The sequence below is a fragment of the Acanthopagrus latus genome, chromosome 22 (genome assembly GCF_904848185.1).
Source record: "Acanthopagrus latus isolate v.2019 chromosome 22, fAcaLat1.1, whole genome shotgun sequence".
Classification (NCBI taxonomy): domain Eukaryota; kingdom Metazoa; phylum Chordata; class Actinopteri; order Spariformes; family Sparidae; genus Acanthopagrus; species Acanthopagrus latus.
Window position 1 is genome coordinate 11,671,302 of NC_051060.1, and position 24,526 is coordinate 11,695,827.

The window sequence follows — 24,526 nt, forward strand, 5'->3', positions numbered from 1 at the left end:
TTTGTTTTGAATTGCCTTGGACAGTCACCATGATCTTGCACATTGCATCCTACACGAAAAAATAGTTAAATTAGATGTGGGAAGATTTCAAAATAAAGAATTAAAGACTTTACCAACTATTCATTAGCTGCTCATTGGAGAATAGATCTTTATAGATGGTATTAAACAATATTTGGGCAATTTCCAATACAATTTGAGGTAACTGAGGTTGACTCAAAGTTAATTTCAAATGTATTGCTTGGTAATTACGGCCCACATAGCGTAAGATTTCAGGTACTGCTGACTGGAGTATTGTTTTGGCAACTTGAACCCACTCGTGGACCAATCTGTGAACATCCTCAGCTTCTTTCTAGGCTCTGCTCGTACTGGGCTGCGAGAGTGATAAACAAAATGCATCACACTGGCTTTTCATCAAGTGCTAATCTGTCACCGAAGCCTCTGCCGTGGCACGAGCTGCCCTGCAGGGGTGAGGCGAGGACAGACTCTCACTGTGTTGGTGAGAATTGAGAATGTGAGAGCCAATTAGAATCAGAGCAGACGTACAGACTCGCAGGATCCCCCCCCCACCCATTCTTCTGCACACAACAGCTTTCACATTTTGCTAATGAGCTGCAGCTTTTTAAAAAACCTCTGAAGGGACACGCTGACATTTTTAATTCTGAATTGACTTCTCTTTCCCAGAAGCTCGCACAGTAGGCGAAATTTTAATTATGTATCCTTCGGTTTCAGAAAAAAAAAAAAAAAGTTTAGACGGCATTGTTACCTTGCTCTTCCTTAAAAACAAAAGGGCAGCGTTGGCAATTTGAGCTGGTTCTCCCTCGTTCCTTTAATTATGGTTCAGCTTCTGGTACAGCTTTTTGAAGTCCTGTAACCTATGAAGAAGGACGGTTCTTTTTTAACAAACTCGCTATCAAATGTGTTTATGTTAATGTAAAAAAAACCCCAAAAAAACCACTACAATTACGTCTTTAAGACGAAAGAAGTGAGGTGAAACAAAATGACTCGGACGGGCTCCAAGCAAGATGCACGTCGTAATTGTTCTTGGTGTGGTGTGAAAAGCAGCATTTGGCCATTTTCTTGGCTTTCACCACTGGCTTTTCCTTCTTCTTACATGGCCTGCTTCTGAAATTGAAGCTGGATTGCTTATTATGAGGTTATTTGCTGAATCTCTGGGTTCACGTATCTTTGGAGAGTGCCTGTGAGAAGAGATTTCCTAAATGTTCTTTCAGAAGGTCTTCTGCCTCTGCAAAGGGAACCGCTGTGGCACTAAAGCTTGGACTGACTGTGGAGAGTAAATACACGCCGGCAGCCACTATTGACGTGGTTTTAAATCATTTTCACTTTATCCAACAGTGCAGAAAATGTGAGGCGGGGTGATGGAGGGAGGGGGAAGATAAAGAGAAATCTGCAGAGATGAAAGATAAACTATGTGGTCACAAACAGTAAGCATCTGTATTATCTGTACGTGCACTTGTATATGTGTGGCAGTTTGCCTTCAGATCCCACAAATAAATTAGCTTCCTTGATTAGTGCTGATGAGCTTCCTGAATTAATCAGGGAAGTTGGGGCCGACAATGTTGACTGATCAGAAAAGAAAAGAAGTGAACATTTGCAGACGGTGTCACACATTTTAAAATATTCATCAACTTTGGGTGGGGGGTAAGTTGTTTTTAACACTGCACAACTACATTATCTTGGTGCAAGGTCAAATGTTCCCCAAGGGTCCAAACTGTGACGTGGCTAAACAAGACCCGACTTGTCTTCTTTCCTTGAAATGGAAAACGGCTCATTTGGACAAAGGTCAGGTTTACTTTATAGGTTTTCAAGGCTGGCAGTTAAATAGGCGGTCATCTACGATTAGATCTGTACTCCTGAATAGAACTGACTGGTTAATATTTACTGTATTAACAGTTCAAATATTCTGGGACGCTCATATTAGGTTTGGGTGACTGGACCGATATCACAGCTATCTGCGAATGGAAAAGTCCTTCATCTGGTGGATTTTTTTGGGGGGCATTTATTTCCAGTTGTCAGTCTGGTTGAATCATTATACACTACATTACTTTTTTGCAAACCCTTCACACATAATAACATCTATTATCTGTCATTCAAAAATACAGAGTAGTCCTCTCAGTCATCTAAGGAGGCAACGGTATGAGCTTTTCACTGCACAATAACCATCTCAGAAAAATATTGCAGTGTCATGGTATCACTTTATATTGTACTGCACTGTTATTATTTTACTATAACTATTATAACTATAACATTGTGTCCTGACAAATAAAACTTGATATAAACTTGAAATTAGGGATGTTAATGATTTAACTGATTAAGTTAAGAATGTAACTGATCAAACATGCATTAACTGGCAATCAGAGACAGGCACAAATACATCAAAAAGTATCTTGTTACAAATTACAAACACCTGCTTCTCAAATACATCAAAATAAAATCCAAAATACTGGAATGAGAAACTGTATTTAGTGTTTGTAATTTGTGAAATGCAAAAAGACCTTCAATACAAGCGTATATAAAAACATTTTAACCATCTGGTTGCATCAGTATGGGTTGGATTTCTTTGGGCCAGATGGGAGTGTCGCTATTAAAATTGAGGAATTATTTTTGTGAGATTCAAGTAATGTGGTTATTTACTTCAACAGTTCTTTTAAATCTTAATGTTACCTAAAAGCGTATTTAATACTTAATTTAATGTACTATTAATAATTAAGCTATGATCAATTGTTAAGACAGCAAACCATTAATTAAAGAAATTGCCTAAAATGTGCATCCCTTCTTGAAATATATAGATTTTTAAAAATAATAAGATATAATTGAATATCTTATATAAGCCAAATTCAATAACTGTCCATCTCAATACTACAGTATACCTTGAAAATGGTTTACCGCTACAACCCTATAGACTTCTGACTGCATCAAATCAAAGTTTTGTGGCAGCATATTCCAAACTTTTGAATGGTGGCGTAGATCTCTTGAAAGAACTTTTTTTTTTAGCAAACCAAAACTCAAACAAGCTTCTCATTCATGTCCTGTGATCGGGTATGACCACTTCCCTTGTGACGCACCAGCCACCAAATATATTGTCGAGTCTGTGGGACATTTCTGTGCCTAAATGCCTGCAACTGGTGTTTGACCCATTCATTACCGAAAATCTAATTACAGGCTGCCATGTGCTACTCATTTAACCATTTGCGTCTGCGTAATTACTTTAGGCAGAGATGAAAAGCAACAGAAGATTTTGAGGCTACACACAGGCCTGTCACACACTGTCCTCCACCCCGGCAGAAACAAGTAAAGCATCACCTAAAACTGAAACAAAAACTCATTTCAGGATGAATTTGGCTGAATTAACAAGCATCGTAAGTGCCTACTCTGACTCACAACACAGTGGCTTGTTATCGCCTACATATGTTTTCATAAACCAAATTCTCTACGTCTACATACACTAGTTCTCGTTCACACCTTCAATTAAATCCCTTGTAAACAAAAGCTGTCTTTTTCACTGGCATCACATCTGACAAACTTTTTTTTTTTTACTCATTTGTAGAAGAATGGAGGAATGTTCTTTTCCATCCTCAACAGAATATCTCACTACAAGCATTAAAGATTTCAGATGAATATTTATAGCTTCATAGTTGTACTCTGATTTGAGCCAAAGTAAGACAGGTTGTCTGAGTTTGTCTAACCAGGTGGTGCATATCGAACAGGTCTTGCTGCAGTAAAATTAAATTCCTTTCATTAATCAAGAGCTCGGGACATTTCAAGAGCCCAAACGTCACGATTTTGAAGGGCTGGGCCAGCCTTAATTAGTCGCCTGGGCTGTAATCAGGCTTTACCTGGAGCAAAGTGAATCCAGCCGTCACAACTAGAAGAACTTCAGCAGCTCAGTGTTACAACAGTTTGCCTGAGACAGGAAGAAGAATGAGGGCAGGGAGAAGATGAAGAGTCTTTTTGTATTCCAGAGTGGAAGCTGCTTCTGTGATTGAATACATGTCGAGTTCACTGCAACAGAGGCTCTTGTGTGTCAAAAGAAACCTCTTTCTTTCTCCCACTGTGGCAACATCACAGCTAAAGTTTTATAATGTGTCTGTGTGTAAGTAGAGTACACTTTAAGAGGAGTGCATGGGGGATAGAAAAACAAAGGTAACACCTGCTTTTGATTTGATTACTATATATATCTAATCATTTTCTGGGCAATCTATTAATTGTATATTGTTATCATGAGACTAAATCTTATGTTTTGGATACCATTTTATCATGATGTGGCCTAAGTAGAACTAGGTCGTATGTAGATTTGAGATTGTATCTTTTATCAGGGATGAGTAAAAAAAAAAAAAAAAAAGATTCACATACAAGTATAGATTCTTATCTCCTACGATTCAGAGTCAATTAACAAATGTCAAAAATAGCCTGCAAAAGGTGGAATTATTACCATTTTCAAATGACAGTAGATTCTGAATAAAGAATCGTTTCAAGTGAAAATTTATTCTGACTCCAACTGGGCAACCAAGAACTGGAATGGATCGTAAGATTGCCAAAGATTCCCAACCCTGCTATTCATATTACTGGTATAATGTTGCACCACATACTCCCATTCCTCTGTAAAGCCATGCCAGTTTGCTTCTCTCCTCTCTAAGACTCTCCAAACAGACCCTTAAGGCTTTATAGTCGCACATAGGTGGTGGTGAATACAGTGCATTGCCAGCTGTAGTTTCCCTAGTAAACACACATCTCCTGCTCACAGCTGTGGCTCTAGTGAAGGCAGAGTGGACAGGTGGAGCGTTTGCAGGGAGATCTGTTACCTGCTTTCCGAAAAGGTGATATTCACAGAGGGGCAACCCACCCACTGGACATCCAACCTATCCAGTCTCTCTGGCCACAAGAGCCAGCAGCAGAGAGAGGCTCCTCTGAATGAGTATAACCCATGAAGAGCAGTGGCTTGTTTACTGGGGAGACTACAGGTCACAATCCTTTGTATTAGCACCGCCTCTGAACACAGAAGGAAAAGGTGGAAATGAGGCGCTACCAAGTGGAGCAATCACAGTTCTTGCAGTAAATTATCTGGCAACTGTTGATGGGTAAAATAACCCGCCATTAAAGTCTGAACAGACGAGGTACATCACCACATTGTTGTAAAAAATAAAAAACAGCTATAATGAAGGACAGGATTCGCTGTAGCCTAGAGAAAGCAGAGACAAAGATATTTATATTGTAAAACTGTGGCTTCCCTAATATGAAACAAAAACAGCGCAGAAAATGAATCATTAAAAAAGAAGAACAAAAAGAACAATACTACAGAAAGAGGGAAGTTTAGGATGGGAGAAGAATGAGAGGGAAACGATGCCAGAAAGACAGAACCTGACTGACACAATCCTTCAAAGACGAACACACCAGCACATGAAGCGCTTTAAAACCGAGCCTCCAAATGCTTTCATATCATGTACCTCCAACTGGGGACGGATATAACCAACATTATCATGGGGATTTCCCTGTGGTAGTGAACAACTGTCTACAAACGAGAGAGACGATGAAACCTTCGGTGACAACAGCTGTTGTCAAACACTCTGTACACCCACTCTCACGATTTTCTCAGAAATAAAATGATGCCACATTAGACAAATGTTGCAAGGTCTTTTTTTCACAGCACACTTGCCAAACACAGGTGTGAAAAATTACATCAGTGTGTAAGAGCTCTGGTATTGTGCTTAACGGCTCATTTACAAGGCTTACTGGCGCGCCTTAATGGAACACAGACATCATTTACTTTATTATTTATTATTTTAACCAGTAAAGAAATCTACTCTAAAATAGGGCCTATTTAAAGCAGAAGTACACCTGCTCCCTTACTTGGCTCTAACAATTTCTCAGTATGGTTTCACATGTACAAATGTCACGGTAAATAAATAATTATGCCTTTCTCCTTCGCCTGCCCTCAAAAAAAAAAAAGAAAGAAAAAAAGAAAGCTGTGAACAGCTGTGCACTCTGAGCAGTCTGCACATGGAAGTTTGACTGCAAATATTTGCTCTGCCGACTGAATCTAATTGTGAGGTCTCGGCCAATTCCATCTCCAAGCATCAACCACCACTGTGTGCCAGTCACGCAATATCAGCACATTTAGCTCGATCCATAAACAGGACTCGTTTGCGAGGCACCATAATCACAAAGAAAAAGAGCCGATGTCTGGCTAAAAAGTGATTTGAATCCACAGAGTACTGTCCTCCTTCCTAAGGTCGACCTCAACATATATCACTTTGATGCTGTTTGCATAAATATCATCACAGCCACAACCATTTTCTATGTGGATAAGAGGCTGTTAAGCTGATGAAAAAAAACAACTGCAGCTTTGAGCTAAAAACTAGACATTTCTGTCACATAAGAAGAAGCAGCTGATACTTTCAGCATGTAGTGTAGTTAAGTCACATGTCAGGAGAAGCTAAGCTATGCATGACATTATGAGCAAAATGATAAGAGAAGTCTGTGCAAATGGAACACATTTTTTTTTCGGTGTTTTGCATTTATGGCTGCAACTAACAGATTCATTTTCATTCTTTAAGAAAATGACCACCAACTATTTAACTTTTTAAGCTTCTTAAATTTTCGCTGTTGTCTAGTATATCAGGAGTCTTTGGGTTTTAGACTGTTGGTTGGGGAAAAAAAGGCAACTTAATGACATCACTTTGCACTTTGCAAAATAGTGATCTGCATTTTTCAAATAAGAAATCTATGACATTTAATGGACTAAAGATTAAATTGTTACAAGGTCAATTGATTGTTAATTAATTTTTGTCAAAACTGTTATTTCTTCACATTGTGTTGATCATTTTAGTTCATTTTTACATATTGGAACTTAAGGAAATCAGATTGAATTGTACCCTTGGGTGCACCTGTGTTATCTGCTGGTGCAACTGACTGAAAAAGTTAGATGCACCAGTGCAACAAGTGTAAGAAAAAACACTCCACTCTCCCACATTTAACTCGTCTTTCCCCTGCAAATATTTTACAGAGAAAACAAGTTAGTGGGTAACGCAGAAAAAGTAACACGCAGGCCCTGAAATCCTGCCCTCCTAACAAATAAATCCTCTTGTTATCTCGCCATAGCAGTGGCAGCAGCCCCGCATGCCGTGTCCTCCTGAGAGCTCTTCCTCTCCCCCTCCTGTGCAGGCTGGCGGAGACCATAACAGATTGACTCAGCCCGACAACAGCTGCCAGAACCCCACAAGCTTCGTCCTCCAGATAGTGATGGATTTTGGGAGGGGAGCCAGGGTGATTAGCCCCTGACATGTGAGAATTATTGCAGTGTGCCACCCCAAAAGAGGTTGCACCTGAGTGTCAACGTAGGGCATTCGCACTACCTTTAAGTCGTGTTGTTTATGCCCGACAACAAGTGGCAGGATTGTGAGCGAGGGGCACTGATCCAACTCGCCACTTTCTACAGTAAAAAATGAAATCAGGGAGATAAAGTGGCCTCATGTTGACAGAGTTTCCACTCTTTTAATACACTATTGTGAGGAAATGCTTCAGTCACATACTGTCCTCACCTTGAGCTTGACACTGACGTACACTAACTAAGGTCCACAGGTTGGCAATAGGTGTTTCTATTCGAGGAATTTCTGCTTGGGAAGTGATTTAGCTGTGAAATCCTACTGCTTGTTTACTTACTTTGCCAAAAATAAAACTAGTCTCTCTTTTCAAGCATTTTTTTTCCTCGTCCTTTCACGGCTACGAGGCCACTAAATCTGTTCATGTCAGGACTTCTATTCATGCTATTCATTTCTCTCCTGCCAAGTGGAGTAAAAGAAAATCCGACAATCAACAAACATACGGAACGAGCTGTACGAGGTTAATGTAGCCGAACTCTTCCTGCCTCTTAAAGCAGATGTTCATTGGAGTCGGAGGCCTCACTTTTTCGCACCGGGTACACGCAGCTATTCAACTACAGCTAAACCTCTGCACTTTCTCAGACGAGAGCAGGACAGTTTGACAGAATGCGAGTCAGGAGGGGGTGGATCTGCTCGATGATTCATCCAGAGCCTTGTTACAAGGACACGGCAATTAATGTCAAAGCCAAAGCTACAGTCTTTCACTCCGGCCTGTGAATTTTTATCAGACTAAAATCAAAAATCCGGCCTGCAATTAAGACGCCATTCCTGAAATTGGTGCAATGCCAAAAGGCTCAAAATAAAGGGCTTTGAACAACTTCCGGACCAAGGACGTTCATACTAAAAAGGAAGTTGTGGGTGGATCTTACTGTGCCTTTTAGCACCAATCTGGAGTATATAGGTGTCGCGACTGACCAGGAACAGCTCGTCCACAAACTGACTGCCAAATCCAACCTTCAAAATAGGGGTGGGTGATTTTTCTGTCAGATTGCTGACAAAATAAACTCATTTAAAATGATGCTACTTTGTCTCTGATAGAGCATCAAGGCCTATAAATTATATCAACATCCTATAAACAACAATATGAATCTGTAAATGTAAATGTGTCAAATAAATGCAGCAGAAAAAGGAAAAAACTCAACTAACATTCCCTAAAGGTCTACTTAACTGTTCTTCTCAAAGATCTAAAAGATTTTAACTTTTACTGCAAATGGGTTCTAAATTCTTGTTCTCAGTCTCCTTGATTCCTAATAATTGGTGTTGTACTGGCCCCAAAACAATCATATCAGTTGACCCACACTCTGGTAAGGTTTTCCCCTGAAAAACAGCACAACACAGCTCACTTGAACACCAAAAACAAGTAAGTGCTAGATTACTTTTTCAAGCGATAATGAGAGTCATGATATGACTCTCATTATGAACACCATTTTTGGGGGCTTGAGGTAGCCATTTTAAATGGGATCAAACAAAAGATAATCATAAATCAGTTTCTGCATTTGTCCAGATCCACAATAACTCCCTACTTCTGAGCTTCAGTGAGAATTACCCACGTACAGAAACTTGCGGTCATTATGTACTTGTAGGCTATACATTGCTTATATCGTCAGTCTAAAGAGAGACAAGGACATGATGGAGACATCAGCCACTGTCTCCTCCTCCCTTCTGTGATTGTATTGGGAGAGTAAAGCTCACCAGACTGCACATGCTCCCTCGTGAGGATGGTGTTCCAATCCCAAATACTCTTCTGTGCTCTTTTTAAGTACACAAGTTATGAGACTAATTAAACACCATACAGGTGATCCAGTTCCTCGTCTCCATCAGTCTTTTGCCTATTTTTCTGTGCAGTCGAGATAAAGTGTCCTTCCTCTTACAAAAACAAATTAAAAATTGGAAAACAAAGCATTTGAATACTGATTTGGATGCTGATTATCATGGCAACGGTGGCGACGCTCCAAAAGCTTTGTCGCATTAGGGTCAGCCCTAACTGATAATCACATCTAATTGTCGCCTTCTATCAGCTGCCGTTGGCAACAGATGGGCGAGGACTTGACATCATATTTAGCTTGTGTTCCCTTGGCTGTTCACTCAATAAACCATTTTCCCAGGAGATATTCTGACATGTGATGATGAAAAAAAAAAGAAAAAGATGTCACTGTTCCAGGGCGTTGGTATTGTGCATGCTGGTGCACTGGCATAAGTTACTAGGACAGCTGAACGAGAGCATCAATAATGTTATCAATTACATCTTTTCCTGCAGTGAACAGTCGAAATATTTGAACAAGGACTGTTGCAGTCTGATTGCACTCATGTTGAGTTAGTCTAAGCAATAAGCATGCCCTTTCAGTCACTTATGCCCCTTCAGTCACTTATGCCCCTTCAGTCACACTGGCCAAAAAACCCAATTAAACCCACTAACATCAGGATTCTGTTTGCAATGTGACTGTATATTATTGGGATTTCCTCCCCAGGTCAATTACCCCTGCAGTAGTCAGGAGCATTCATCACCTCTGGAGCTGCTCAGCTGTGATGTGAACACAGCACCCCGATGAACACGCCAACTTTCTCTTGGCTTCTCAGGCGCGATGATGTGACCCAAGTTAAAGTCAAGGCCACTGGCTTGTTAAGATTGTTCCATCCATTTCTTTCAAGCAGCACTTGAACATCCTCCAATCAGAGCTGAATTTGAAGAGAGACTCAAGATAAAGATTTAAAGAAAAGTAACCACTATTTGTGGCTTTCTGTGCAGCCTGAGCCGAGTCAGCTGATCTGATGTCTGCACCAGAGATCGGAAAGAAGAAGCATGGTGTCTCACTCGGTGGCAACTTCTGTTTTCAGCTGCAGAAAAGCAAATGTCTAATTCAAATGATTAGCTGAAAAACTTTTTTAAACAAGTCTAACATCTTCTGGATATTGTCGTATGAGATTTATGATCTGCTGCCTTCTACTGTTTCACGTTTTTCCAGCACATTCATGATGACACAAAAGGGGAAACAACAGAATGGCAAACTTGTCCGTTGGCAGTGCAAACAGAGTTAATTGTCGACTGCATATACATGCTAATTTTGTTGGGTTAAAAGATGTATTCCTGTGCGTCTGCTGTTTGGTGCTTAACGGGTGGAGAACAGTAGGTTTTGGAGGCTGAAATCGGCTGCCTGCTGTGGTTTAAAACAATCTCGTAAGAGCAGTGAGAGTGAACCAAAACAGTACAATTCACTATGTACTGTAGCTCTGTCTGCTTTCACACCGTCATTTCACTTTATTTTGCAGAGATATGTATATGAAACTGGCTTATATTAAATCAACAACATCATTTGGGGTTAAATTTCCAAGAAAATGTGCAAATGCCATTTAGTAGCTCAATGGTAATCATTTCTTCTTACGTCCAGGTATCACCAACTGTACAGGCGTAAATATTCTACAGTGATCAAACACATACTACTAATCATGCCAACAGAACAGCATCTATATGTACATGAAAATCAATTAAATTGCAGAATCAGGCAGGTGACCTTGATTAAGGAGGGCAACACATCTAGAGGTACCTTGTCACATAATGCAATGCTGATTTTGCTATTATTCTGCATTGTGGCGTTTCTTCATTACTATGCGACCACAGGAGGGAAAAAAGATCATTCACAACAGTGCGGCAATCACACCGCTATGAGAAAAAAAATCAATATCCTCATCCACAGTGGGAAACAGAGTGCCCCCAAACAGTTCATATTAATGCATGCTGCGGTACAATCTAACCATAACAAGAACATGGGAAATTAAAACATCTGGCTCTGTGATGATTTTTTTTTTTTTTTGCTTGATGGTCAGAAACAAAATTAGGGCTGCATTTAATGATTGTTTTAATTGTAGAATTAATCTGTAAGTTATTTCCAGGGATGTCCCGATCAGTTTTTTTTTTTTTTTTTTGCATATGCCATTGCAACATTGGCCTACCACCTTCCTTGTGTCAGCAGGTGATCAGCAGAGCAGGCTGAAGTGTGTGTGCGACGCAGCCCACGCTTGGTACCTCCATCATCATCCACTGCTTTTTTCATATTTCTCACGTTGTCATGTAAAATGACGTGGATGCATTGCTTGTCTATTTCACAGCGTTCAGCACCTACTGGGTTGCTTCAATCAATGTAATGTAATGCCGAGATCGTAGGGTATACCGGGGATTCAAGAACTCCAGATGACGAAGAAAACCCTGATACTCTACAACAGAGATGAGCTGGTTCTGCAGAGTGATTAATTCAATGACCTTCTCTGTAATATTTTTGGCCATGTCGCTGTCTCCAGACAGGTTTTTATGCACCATATCAATTTTTTTTAATTAAGTGCAGATGTTACATGTCACCACTGGACTGCTTTCGCTTTCTAACTTATTTAACTATATTTAATATTTCCACACTGTAGACTTTTTATCCACAGGTTTGCTAGATTAACATTAAGCAAGTGTCTGACTTCTGCCACAAACTGTGCTCTGGCGTAAAAAGAAAAATAAATCGGCCTTGGGTCCACATTTAAAATTGCTGATCCCGGTAAGTGAAAAAAATGCCCATATCGGCCCTGATCCCCATCCTGCAGATCGGATCGGACATCCCTAGTCATTTCATCAATAATTGATTTGTTTGGTCGGAAAAATGTCAAAAACGGTGAAAAATGACTATCAAAGACCAAGATGATGTCCTCAAATGTCTTGTTGTGTCTACAACCCAAAGATATTTGGTTAACTATCGTAGAGTAGTTTAGAAAACAGAAAATATTCACATTTGAGAAGCTGGAGACAGAGAAATCATCATCCCCAATTTTTTGTGGTCTCAAAATAGTTGGAGATTAATTCAAAGGTTGTCAGTTTACTGATTAAAGGATCGTTACAAAAACCAAACCTCTTTTGTTTAGTTCACCATTTACAAAAATTGAAACAACATACTGCTGTTGTTTGTCTCTCAGCATAGGAGGTAAATACCAGCGAGAGAAAAATGCCAATCTGTGAACTAACAGACTGACTGGCGTGAAAGACAGCTGACCTACAAAAACTACAATCTACACCTCTATCTGGGGTTACAGCTTCCCAGGCCTCCACATCTCACACTCAGACGCTCATTAATCTAATTATACTTGACAAATATTACTGATTATGTAACTATAAAGTGATGGATATTGTGTTGGAAGTGATGAAACCACAGTGAACTTTTGCAGCCTCTGTGCACCAGGTGAATGTTTAGTATTTCCCACGACCTGTTCCCTGCAGTCCCCTTTTAGTTTCCTCTACATCATCAGATTCAGGCGACTGCATAAATATGTTTGTGGTCAGCAACTTTTTTTTCCCTGTCAGGTTTCAGACTAAAAGATCCCTGATTAATAACATATAATGGAACAATAACATTTGACTCATTTACTCAATGATGTACGAGGTGATTTGACAAAAGCAACCTCCTGTCAAGTAAAAATTCACAAACAAAAGCTCTGATGATGCATGCAATCCCGTACAGCCACGAATAAACTGAAAACATAGCCTTGGGCCAACAACTCTGGTAAGGTCGCTATTAAGTGCTCAACTCTGGGCTTAGAAATCTGAGTGAAAACGGATTTACCGGTTACAGAAACATGTTGGCAATAAAATCAGTGCTACCACAAACATGCCAAGCCTTGCCTGGACAGGAGCTACAGGGGTACAGTTCCCAAACTACAAGGGCTGAATTGTCCCCTCATTGAACTTTCTGTATCGTGGGGGGGGGAGACTGCTGACGGAGGGTTGCTCTAAGCTCCTCTGTCCCATTAGTCATTGGTCCATTACCACAATGCAAATTACACAACATCTGCACTCAGGTTCCAGTCCATCAGGTACAGCAAACCCGAACTGACAGAGTCTAATGCAACTGCCATTTGATAAATCCCATCCACGTGCAGGCTGTAATGTTCAGACTTTGGTAAAATGGTTAAGATTCTTTTTTTTTTTTTGTCATTCGGGAGGCTGTAGTTGAGGTGCTGTTGAACTGCACTGAATCATACCGAAAGGTGACTCAAATTTAGTCTTCCCTTATCTAATAAATTAAAAAAGGTAGTAAATCATGCCTTTCTAAAAATTAAATACAAACTATGAATTAATCAAAAACATGTTAAATTCTTGCATTTTAAACCATATTATAAGGAGTCAATACTTTGTGAGAGAGCGAACCATTTTGGCAGCAACACCCAAGAGAAGGCCCCTCACTGAATACTAAATACATTACTGCATTTATGCTACCTTGCTCAATGGCAAAGGTCAAAAATGAGTGACAGAGCAAGATACCAAACTTGTTATCCATTTGTTGAGAGGCACAAGCCTCCTAACCCTTATCCAAAAACACCAAACAGAACTCCCATTTGCAAAGTCATAGTTTTTATAATTGTTTAGTCACCAATAAAAGCAGTAGTGACAGATTTTTTGCATCAATATTTACCATGATTTCCAGTACCAAGAAGTGCAGATCGTTGGTCTGTTAAACCATGTTGCTAACCATGAATCTAATCATGGACTCATAGTTAGCATGCATTATAACGGCAGCTTGTATGCTTGCCAGTGAAGGTCGACTATAAACTGGCATTTTTTTCATTAAGTTTGGTGTTACATTTATTCACGTTAAAAGAGCAGAACACATTGGGGTTATGGTCATAATTAGTTTCTTATGTTTTAATGTATAAATAGGGAATCAATAGTGCATAATACTGCAAACCATAATAGCAGCAACACCTGTGATCTTCTCCATAGCAAGCAGGTCACTTTGAGTACCAAATATATTTAAAAACACGTATGCTCGCAAAGTAAAACCTGACTGATACCAAACACTCACACAAAAACATCAAACACAACTCACGTTGGCAAATTCCTAGTTTTGCAGTTTGACAGTCAGTAGCAAATGCAGTAATACATTTTTTTGTGAATTAAAGTCTACCATGATAGCCAGTACACTCAGAAACAATCGCCTGTGTGATGAAGCATGCTGACCTTACCAGAAGCTCATTATGACTTTTATAATCATCAGAAATGATCATGCCAGCATTAAAGCCTGCCGGTGATGGTTGACAATAAATTGACAGTTTTTTTTATTTTTTTAAATCAAGTTTGGTCTGACATTCATCAATGCTGAAAGAGAAAATCCATGCTATCTCACTCAATGGCTAAGGTAAAACATGACAGCAGAAAGACAAACTTGTAACCCATACTGCACAAGCCCCTAAATCGTATCCGAAAACAGCATACAGCACTCTATTTGAAAATCCTTAGTTTTACAATTGGGCAGCCCGTAGTAATAGCAGTAATAGCAGGTTTCGTACGTAACATCTACCATGATGACCAGTGCAACCACAGAAATGATCGTCGATGTATTAAAACATGTTGACCTTACCAGAAGCTCATTACACGGATTCATAATGATGCCAGTGATGCATGTCTGCCAATCAGGGTCGACCCTTAAATGGCAGGTTTTCTGAATGAAGTTCGGTGTGACATTTTACTCGTGCCAAAAGAGCGGCACGCGTCGGGATTGCGGGTTTGATCACGAAAACGGTGGTCAAATCATATTCAAATAATGCATTTAGCAGTCAAACATTTTTTTTATATGCTAGCCCTGGCAGTCACATATAGACTGGTTACATCACGGCAAAAGCAGCGACTACACCGGCTCGGTTGACGTGTGCCTCAATCGAGATCAAAGCAAAACAGACTCACGACTTGCAGAGACTACAGAGACCGACTCAACTGTCTTTAAGTCTTTGTGAAGACTGCCAGCCTTTCACACTCACACCAATTAGAAAATCCGCATCTGAGCCACAATGGCATCAGAGGAAGTCTGCTGTATGTACAAAAAAAGACACAAGGGGCCATATGTCTCATCTGGCCAATTAGCTAGCCTGCTAGCCAGCATCGGTCACAACAAAAAATGCATTTGCACTCCACTACACAGGCAGACCGACGTTAGCTTCAGCAGCTACTCACCCCATCAGGAGAGTCCGGGATGTCCTAAAAACTGAGCCACAGCCGCCGGCCACGTTTGTCAAACCGTCTAAACGCCGTTGTGTTGAATCTGAGCCACTACAGTCTCCGGACAAGCCTGCGGTGCTGCTGCGTTTTCACTTCGCACCGCTCACAGCACCATTAAAAGCTGCATTGTTGGAGCGACGGCTGGACAAACAGCACCAACAGCACGCCGCGAGGCATTGTGGGAAACGGTGTTGATTAAATGTGCTATTCGAGCGCTGGCGATATTCTTGGGGAAATGCGCCACCCAGTGGCTGACATGGGTACTGTTTACTGTTACACATCTTATGTACAGTATATTATTATTTGTATGTTAATCATGTGTTTTATATAACTTTGAATATCTTGACAGTATTTAGCTAGTAGGGTGAGGTGTTTCTGCCTGTGCTGTATATTATTTGTTATTTACCAACTAAATCTGAAACATGTAATATATACTTTACAAAATATTTAATGTTCGAAGGACTTGATTAATTGTTGAACTTTTAAACGGGAACAACATCTCCAAGAGAGAACTGTCAATTTCGTATTTGTTCATTGGTTGATTTCTTTTTTAATCATTTTTTAAATGTATGTATGAAATACAATGAGACTATTACAACAGCAGGTCCACTTCAACTATCATCTCTTTTAAATCAAGGCTGAGACCCTTTTTTCTTGCCACTGCATTTTAAAGCTAATATATTTAAAGATACATTTTATTGAAAATCACTAAACGTAACCAAATTTTGCTGTTTTGAAGATGTGGGAAATAGCATCAGAAGAGTTTGCTTGAGCACACAGCAGCATATGAAATTAAAAGGGCAGCAATGTTTGTATTTCAGACTAAGTTGCATGTAAATGCAAAAATCAACTGAGCAGATTAAATATGCAATTTGAATAATAATTGTTGTCAAATTTAAAAGAGAACAGAAAAAAATTAGAAAATGTGTCTGATTATTGATATTAACAAAACATTCAAGAGCTTAGTCATGTTTGTAAATGTGAATTGAAATGTGTTTTTATTTATTATTAGTCTACAACTACAAGCCCATAGTTGTAGACTAATGCTTTCTATGCATTCAATTAAAATATTTGCTTAAAAATGTCCAGAATGGCCTCTTAGCAGTCCTTACTGTGCTGTTACTTGCAGAAAAATGCAGCTAGTCTATAGGTGGCAGTACTGAGTCCGTTAGAGAGCGAACTGACACAAAGACCGCGAGAAGAAAAGGCTCTGAGAGTCGCAGGGTGATGACGTACAGCCTGGAAAATGGAGAGAAAACACATGTCAGCTTTTGCTCTGTATCAGTCGATTTCAACAGACCAGCCTCCTCCTGCTAAGAAGGCGTCCCTGCAGGTACATTTTTTTTATTCATTTGAAATAAAGTTTCCGTTTCAATGCCTCTATTTGTGTGTATAGGCGTGTCTGTCACAGCTGCAGGAGGAACTGAGTTTAAAATAGCACACTCCCCCTGGTCGCATTTTATCAGTCCACGTTATCTTTATGCCATTTGTTTTCATTTCTCCAGACTAACCGTTCAGCCTGACAGTAGCCTTGTGTTAATGTGTGTGATGTTGTAGGTGGCAGAGAAGAAGAAAAAGAAAAAGGAGAATGGGGCCAGTAAGCCCAACACAGTGAAAGCTCAGTTAAAGCCTGCGAGGAAGAAAATACGAAAGAAGCCCCTGAAGAGAGAGGAGCACCTGAAGGAATTTACAGACGTAAGGTGTTTTTGCTGCTATTACACAAATATTAGACACTTTTATTATTTATTTTGACCCTGCAGTGTTTATATTATTCACTTATGGAGTCCTTATGCTTCAGAATCAGGAGGAGGAGGAGGAGGAGTGTGCCAGTGGAGACGGTGAGGATATCGAGGCTTTTCTCGCAGACCTGGCAAAAGTCAACAACAGCAGGGAGAGAGCGAGCAAGCTGTTCCAGTGGCTCATCAACCCCATCCCTGCCAAGTCCTTCTTCAGGTACAGACGTTGGCACTGTGTCTGTCTGGGTGTAACAATGTGCATTGAGCACACAGACTCGGAGCCGCACATCAATTCCAAATAAACACAAAACATTTAAAACATTTAAAAGTTAATTTCTGTAGGTTGCAGCAAAGAGAACACCAGTCGATCAAATAATGCACCAAGTTTTCACCGGCTAATATTTTTGCTCTTTCCGAAGGGAAACATGGGAAAAGAAGCCAATCCTCGTTCAGCGTAACAATCCGGATTACTACAAGGGACTTTTCTCCACAGCAGAGTTTGATCACATTTTAAGACAGGTAAGGAGCTGACACGTGACCCAGGCGCTCGCTCAGCCATCCTCAATTTATCTGTCATCTCCAGCTGCTGGGAGACGGATACATAATTGTCCGTTAAAGTCCTGCACTTTATACATAATGTATTTATACATGTTAACAAGCTAATAGTGTATATGATCCATCACCTCTTATATGATTATTCATCCAATATTTATTCTTAGTGGCCGTGCACTACCTCTGTTTCTCTCTCTTTACAACATATGGCCGTTGATGTTGTCTTATACACTCTGCATACACCTACTTTTTTAACTCACGGTCCTGTACAGTTCTGTCCTGTACTATTCACCATCCTTCAGCCTTTAACTTGAACATATATGCTCAGTTTTAGTTTTTCTTTTATCGCTGAGATCTCTCAGATTGAGACACTACAGAATCATAGAAAAAGTATTAGGGCATTAGCTTCTTTTAATGTGGTAATGTGCTTCCTCTATGGAAACAAGTAATCTCAAGTATTTGAGAATTACATGGCCGCAACCTTACAGTGTTTCCACAATAACTGAAGATCTAACTTTGAATCAATACCTCGAAAATGTTGATATGTAACGCTGTTTCTTATGCCACAGGGGGACAATAGACACAATATGAAATTTTAGATTTTTGGTTGGCCACTGCAGATATGACTTCCTTTTGATAAATCTTTTTTGTACAGCATCTTTTATAAACAATTTACGAAGGAAGACAATATTATAGAATGAATACTTAGTCTAAGGTGAAGTTAAAAAAAGAAGGAAAAACACAAAATGTTTCTTGGTTTGTAGCAGAAAATATCCTTTTTTCCCCCTAAGAAAAGTTGTCAGGAAGAAGAGAGAGAGAAAGTGAGGCTGGAATGGATGCATCAATATAGCAGAAAATGAATATTGAAACCAGTTCAAATATCATTGCCAAAATGTCATTACGAGACAGCCCCTTGGTGAATCTAAACAAATATCTGGGCTTGCGTTCTTTTCTGTCACTTTAAGGATTGTTCCCATCGCTGCAGGAGTCTGACAAAGCCTGATTTTGCCGAGTAGTTCAAGTTAATCACAGACATTGTCTCTACAAAGTTCTGTGAAGTTTGGTTTAATTTTTCACCCATTCTATAAAAAAAAGACAACTGACAACAACAATACTGCTGTTCTTTATGTGAGAATGAGCCACCTCATTGTCAGGCTGCTGCTGACTGTGTGCACAGATTTGTTCTGTGTGATTAAATGTAGGAACTTTATCTTGTGTTGTGTTTTCTTCTTCGGGTCATAGAGGAAAAACTGTGTAGAGTCATACTGAACTGCATGTCTGCGTTGTTGCATTTAAGGAGGATGTTCAGTACGGAGTGAACCTGGATGTCACCAGCTACTCTAATGGCCAGAGGGAGACGCACAACCCTCCGGGGAGAGCTCTGCCGTTCACTGTGTGGGATTTCTACGAGGTACGGCCTGGACCAATGGAACCAGCAGACACATGATTATTTCCAGTGCCACACCACTGTGATGCTGCATCTTAATGCTCCTGATTTAATTTCCTTTTAATTGGGCCCTTTGCAGCGAGTTCGCTGCACCCACTCCCTCTGTGGGGGTCATTAAAGTTTCCTCTCACTTTGAGAGTTTTCCAGGACCTCCTTCATTAAAAAGTAGTTAGATGGATGTTTATGCATTAGGCAATAAATTAGTTTGAATATTTTCTGTGCCGCATGCTAGAAGTCACTTTGTGTTAAGTGCATTCAGCGTATCAGTGCACCATCTGCACCACTCGCAGATTAGCAATCATCATCATGTCTCTATTTTCCAGGCTGGCTGCTCCCTCCGCATGCTCAATCCCCAGGCCTTCTCCTCCACAGTGTGGAACGTGCTGTCCATCCTTCAGGAGCAGTTTGGCAGCATGGCAGGAGCCAATGTGTGAGTATTCAGGTCAGCAGTTATACTGGAAATCCTGTTTTGTTTTTTTTTTTAAGATAAAATCAGTTACTATGAAATGTGTGTTCTCCTTTTAAACCAGATACCTGACACCGCCCGGAACACAAGGCTTTGCTCCTCATTATGACGACATCGAGGCGTTTGTGGTTCAGCTGGAGGGGAAGAAACACTGGAGAGTGTACAACCCAAGGTGAGATGAAGGGAGGAACCTTAAGAAGGAGCATTTAAACTCACACCAACTTGTTTTTGCTTGTTTTGATTGATTCAAAAAATGTTTCACCAAGAAACACTGTGAAGCTGTTGTTTTGGCCTTTTCACAGGACAGAAGATGAGGTCTTACCTGTGCTTTCAAGTCGTGAGTATAAATATATTTATTCTATAAATAAATACAGGCAAAATTTGGTTGGAATCCAGATGAAGAATAATAGATAACTGTTTACTACACCTCATAGGCACAGAAAAATGCACCACGTGTAGCAGACAGCGATCATTTCTTATATGTGACTGCCCTGCATTTCCTCTCCAGCAAACTTTAATCAGGCTGAAATCGGAAAGCCGATCCTGGAGGTGGTGCTAGAAGCCGGGGATCTCCTCTACTTCCCGCGAGGATTCATCCACCAGGGCGACTGCCTCCCGGATGCTCACTCCCTCCACATCACCATCTCCTCCTTCCAGAAGAACAGCTGGGGGGATCTGCTGCAGAAGGTGACAAACTCAGATCAAGGCTTTAATCAGGAACCCACTTTGATGCCGATGCCGTTTGTTATCGATTAAGCATTGCAGGAAGTGTGATAACCTTAGGATACATGTGGGATTTATCCTACAGCCATTTTATGTAAGCTTTTGCAAGTGCTGATGTGAACACATTCAGCTCTTCCTGGAAAAAGTGCTTGAGCACACAGAACACTATGCAGTCGTTACTTAGGGATCTGGGAAAATGTGTTAATCAATTTTTACTCATATTACTTATTTTTATTACTCATAATTGTTAATTGTGAAAATTATCACTGGATCCATCACACACACACACACACATCACATCACACTACAGTGGCGAGTGCACTCTCCTGCGAAGACAAGAAGTTCACTTTAAATATAGCAAGAAAAACGTTTGTAAGCGCAGATAAAAGGAAAGGCTCCTTATTAGCCTGCTGGTTGAGATCCTCTGGCAGGGCCCCACTAATGCTCCCAAAATCTCCACTTGTGACCTGAGGTGATCAGGTGTTCACTGTGTGGGCAACCCAGCTGTGAAAGTTTTGTGGAAGTATCTAAAGTTTGATTGACATAAGGCAACAGTGTATCAATCCTCTCCGACACTGTGATGGTCAACTGTACAGGAAATTCTGTATTTTGTGTTTAGAAACCGAAGTCTGTTTTGGAGTGAGAAGAGGAATCACTGAGATGAGATCGTTGCTGATGTGCAATATTCAAGTGTTGATTCTGCATAGAGAGAACGCAGCAAACCACTTCTGTCTGCCTCAGCCTCATAACCTGCTTGGAGAAAGTTTAAACAACCTCTCTTCAAACAGCTACCTGGGTTTCTATTTTTACCAAAGGTCTTTCCACTTCTTATCTGCTCCTTCTCAAGGTGGTCCCGGCAGCATTGGAAATAGCGATGGAGGAGGACGTGGAGTTCAGGCAGGGCTTACCTCTCGACTACCTGACATACATGGGAGTGCAGAACTCTGACAAGGTAATTAATCGGTTGTTTTGTATTTACTTCTCTCTTCCTTTCTCCATCACTATTACCAGCCTTAGCTTTTCACAGATTACCCACAAAATAAACCAAGTTAACCTTGTTTGTTCAGGATGACCCACGCAGGACAAAATTCTTCTCTCGGGTTGAGAGTCTGATGAAGAAGCTAACAAACTACGCCCCGGTCGACGCTGCCGTGGACCAGAAATCCAGAGACTATCTCCATGACTGCCTTCCTCCTCTGCTCTCTCCAGGTACGTGATGGATGCAGCAGTTGTGGGGGGAATTAATTCACTTTTAATGCAGAAGGAAGATAATGATTCTGAACTGCTTCATGTCATCTCTCGCAGAGGAATTGTCCAGCAGTGTGAAAGGAGCACGTACGCGATGGGAGCGCGGGCAAGTTATGGATGTCGGCGCACACATCACTACCCAGACCCGAGTCAGAGTTCTGCGTGCTGGATGTGCCAGGTAATACAGCTTTGTATTGCTTTTCACAGTGTGTTCACATGAGGAAGGTTTCAAAATGTATAATATAGCATCTTTTGGGAGGAACACCTGCTTCAGTGATCTGTGAAATGTAAAAAAACTTATATACGTATATATTTGCTCAAATTTTGTGTATCACCAGGTTATGCAGCGATGGAGAGGCAGTTCATCTTTACCACACAATAGACAACTCCAGAACCTACCACAAAGAGGAGCCCAAGAGTTTTGAAATAAAAGCAGAGGTAGACTGAAGGATCTGTGACAAACAGATGCCTTGTACATATTGTCCGAATGATGTATTCACTGTGAAATAATTGTTTTTCTTTCAGCACACGGATGCCGTCGAGTTTCTGATCCATTCATATCCCAAATTTGTGACAGTTGGAAGTTTTCCGTGTGATTCTGCAGAGGACAGGGTTTGTTGTTTACACCTCTTTCCCTTACGTCCGTGGACTTTCTAAAACACATCTCATTTTCCATAATATTTTTATTTTAAATGGGAAATGTTTCAGCCTGTGTTTTTGTGAAAGTAGTGTTTTAAGCTGTGTCTCATGTGGTTTTCTTTTCCCTCCAGATCACTTTGGCTGAGCTGCTTTTTGAGAGAGGGATAATCCACACTGCAGAACCTCTTTAGTGGCCACAGACTCCTCAGTCATGCTGACTGCATGAATAGATTCAAATTACCTTTGTACAAAACAAGACCTTCAGTGCAAACTCGTCCCAAGTCGTCTTCATTAACTTTACTGGAATAGTCCCTGTGAACTACCCATTTATAAATTTACTCTGTTCAACATCAAATAAAGGAGGTTTTTTTTGTAAAAAATGTGTGTGTGTGTGTGTGTGTGTGTGTGTGTGTTTGAGACCAAAATGACCTACAAGTACTGAATGATTTTGAAGTGAAAGGGCATGTTTATTATCGGTTGATACAACTCAAAACATTAAACAATTATTAGTTGATCCATTCGAAAACAGAGATACGAGTCTTCTTAAATATTCTGATTTGATGGCCATTCACACCACTGATGACTGGACACGGTCCAGGTAGGGACAGTCTACTTCCAGGTCACCTCCTCCCCAGGCTTCAGCTCCCTGAAAAAAAAACACGAGACCAACAGTTGTGTAAGCTTGCATCCGGAGTGACACCAGCATTAGATTAGTGTTATGTGATGCAAATTTGTGGAATGCGTCTTATCAAAATTAGACACGTAAATAATCAGTTGTACTCTCGATTAACAAGCATGGAGCTCTGATCTGGCTTATACATGGCAACCGACTTGATAAAACACACAAAACTTTTTGTTACTGCACAAAATGTATACTGAGTAGCTGACAGACATAATATTTGTATTCTGCAGACTTATAGTCGAGGAAGTTAGTGGGAATAAAGTTGCAAAAGTCATCATCATAAGTGAAATAAAAAGGACCAGATCCTTAACAATACCACAAGGGCACCTGTATAATTTTTAAATGTAGGCTTTTTATTCTTACCGGCTGAACAAAACACTTTTGTTCCTGAAAGCTGTGAGCTTCTGGTCCTGCTGTTTGTCAAGGTACCATCCAAACACAAAGCCCATGGGTACCAAGATGTTCACCCAATGCTCCCGGGCAAGTGCTACAAAATTAACCATGATTCCTGCAGAAACAAGCAGAGGACACATTGTGACATAAATGATGGCGCTGACAATTATAATCTGATGGAAAACAGTCATGTTGCTAACATCTGAAGTTAGATAAAGAGACTGATGTCGTTACATATACATTTCTGACAGGCTTAATACTGATGCTATTCGTAAGGCATGACACTGCTGTAGCTCCTCTGCAGAGCATCTCTGGTAATGACAGCCGATGCAAACAAACCTGTGCAGTATTTGCATGATAAAAAAATACTGAACCTACACAGTTTGAGGCCAGGATTACATTTTACTAATACATTAACTGAAAGACCTATGATTCTTTCATACTGGATCTTTTTAGAGATTAGAAGGGAAATCCGAAAAAAAGAAGCTATTTATACCTTGTTCGCACGCTTAATTGTGTAGAACAGTTGGAGCACACGTTGACAGAAAAATAATGTGTGTCAAGGAGTTCTTATGTCGACATTTCATTGTTGCTAACGCTTGTCGGGCATAGCTTTGAGCTAAATGGTGTAGAGTTAGGGTTATGTCTGAACATAAAGTCTTGCTATCTTAAATAAAACAGTAGCGAGTATAATGATTACTCCAAGTCATATGTGGCAGCTGTAATTTCCACAGTTGCACTAATTACGGCATTATAGCTTACCATAAAGTGGAGCTAAATGCTGAAAATATAGCAAACTTACAAAGTTTTTAAACCCCAACTAGTGTAAGCTGATGACAGCATAGCCAGCAGCTAACGTAACTGGCTAGCTAATCAGTTAGCTAGCATTAGCAATGCGTGTCGGGTTTTCGTTGAAAATGGTTTGTCTGTTTGTCGTTAGTCATTTGTATTAGTTGTGTTTTGCACAATTAACATACTAGAGTAGAATGACTGAAAAATAAAGAGAAATTAGGTTGAAATAGCAAAAATATTACCTTCTGTTTACACCAAGCCGTGGCCTTCAGCTCTTCATTCACTAGGCAGAGGACATTGGACTCTACCAAATGTGCACACACGATAGTGTTTCTTGAACAGTAAACCATTATTAGTCCAATTTGCAGCGCTGATGGTTGGTTATTATGTACACTGTAACATATTACCCCACAAGTTTAAAGATTAATTGT

At 40.3% G+C, this 24,526-nt stretch overlaps 3 protein-coding genes across 3 annotated transcripts in view; 1 reads left to right on the forward strand and 2 right to left on the reverse strand.

The window, feature by feature from the left end:
• Window positions 1–15,652, reverse strand: part of extl3 (exostosin-like glycosyltransferase 3) — a 35,319-nt gene extending 19,667 nt beyond the window's left edge. Inside the window, exon 1 of the mRNA XM_037087456.1 lies at window positions 15,373–15,652. The gene's annotated coding sequence lies outside the window, so the exon portion shown is untranslated. The remainder of the gene's footprint in view (window positions 1–15,372) is intronic.
• Window positions 15,653–16,591: 939 nt separating this feature from the next.
• Window positions 16,592–22,608, forward strand: riox1 (ribosomal oxygenase 1). The gene is made up of 15 exons (XM_037087467.1): window positions 16,592–16,750; window positions 16,975–17,112; window positions 17,216–17,370; window positions 17,573–17,672; window positions 19,003–19,116; window positions 19,476–19,582; window positions 19,683–19,790; window positions 19,921–19,955; window positions 20,127–20,305; window positions 21,189–21,293; window positions 21,409–21,550; window positions 21,647–21,767; window positions 21,928–22,027; window positions 22,115–22,201; window positions 22,360–22,608. Exons 1-15 carry the CDS (start codon window positions 16,664–16,666, stop codon window positions 22,417–22,419), a joined length of 1,638 nt encoding a protein of 545 aa, XP_036943362.1. The 5' UTR covers window positions 16,592–16,663; the 3' UTR covers window positions 22,420–22,608.
• Window positions 22,609–22,671: 63 nt separating this feature from the next.
• LOC119013100 (NADH dehydrogenase [ubiquinone] 1 beta subcomplex subunit 1-like) lies at window positions 22,672–24,488 on the reverse strand. Its single transcript, XM_037087468.1, has 3 exons — window positions 24,338–24,488; window positions 23,274–23,418; window positions 22,672–22,874 (listed from the first exon to the last, which is right to left on the reverse strand). Exons 2-3 carry the CDS (start codon window positions 23,411–23,413, stop codon window positions 22,838–22,840), a joined length of 177 nt encoding a protein of 58 aa, XP_036943363.1. The 5' UTR covers window positions 23,414–23,418; window positions 24,338–24,488; the 3' UTR covers window positions 22,672–22,837.
• Window positions 24,489–24,526: the final 38 nt, after the last annotated feature.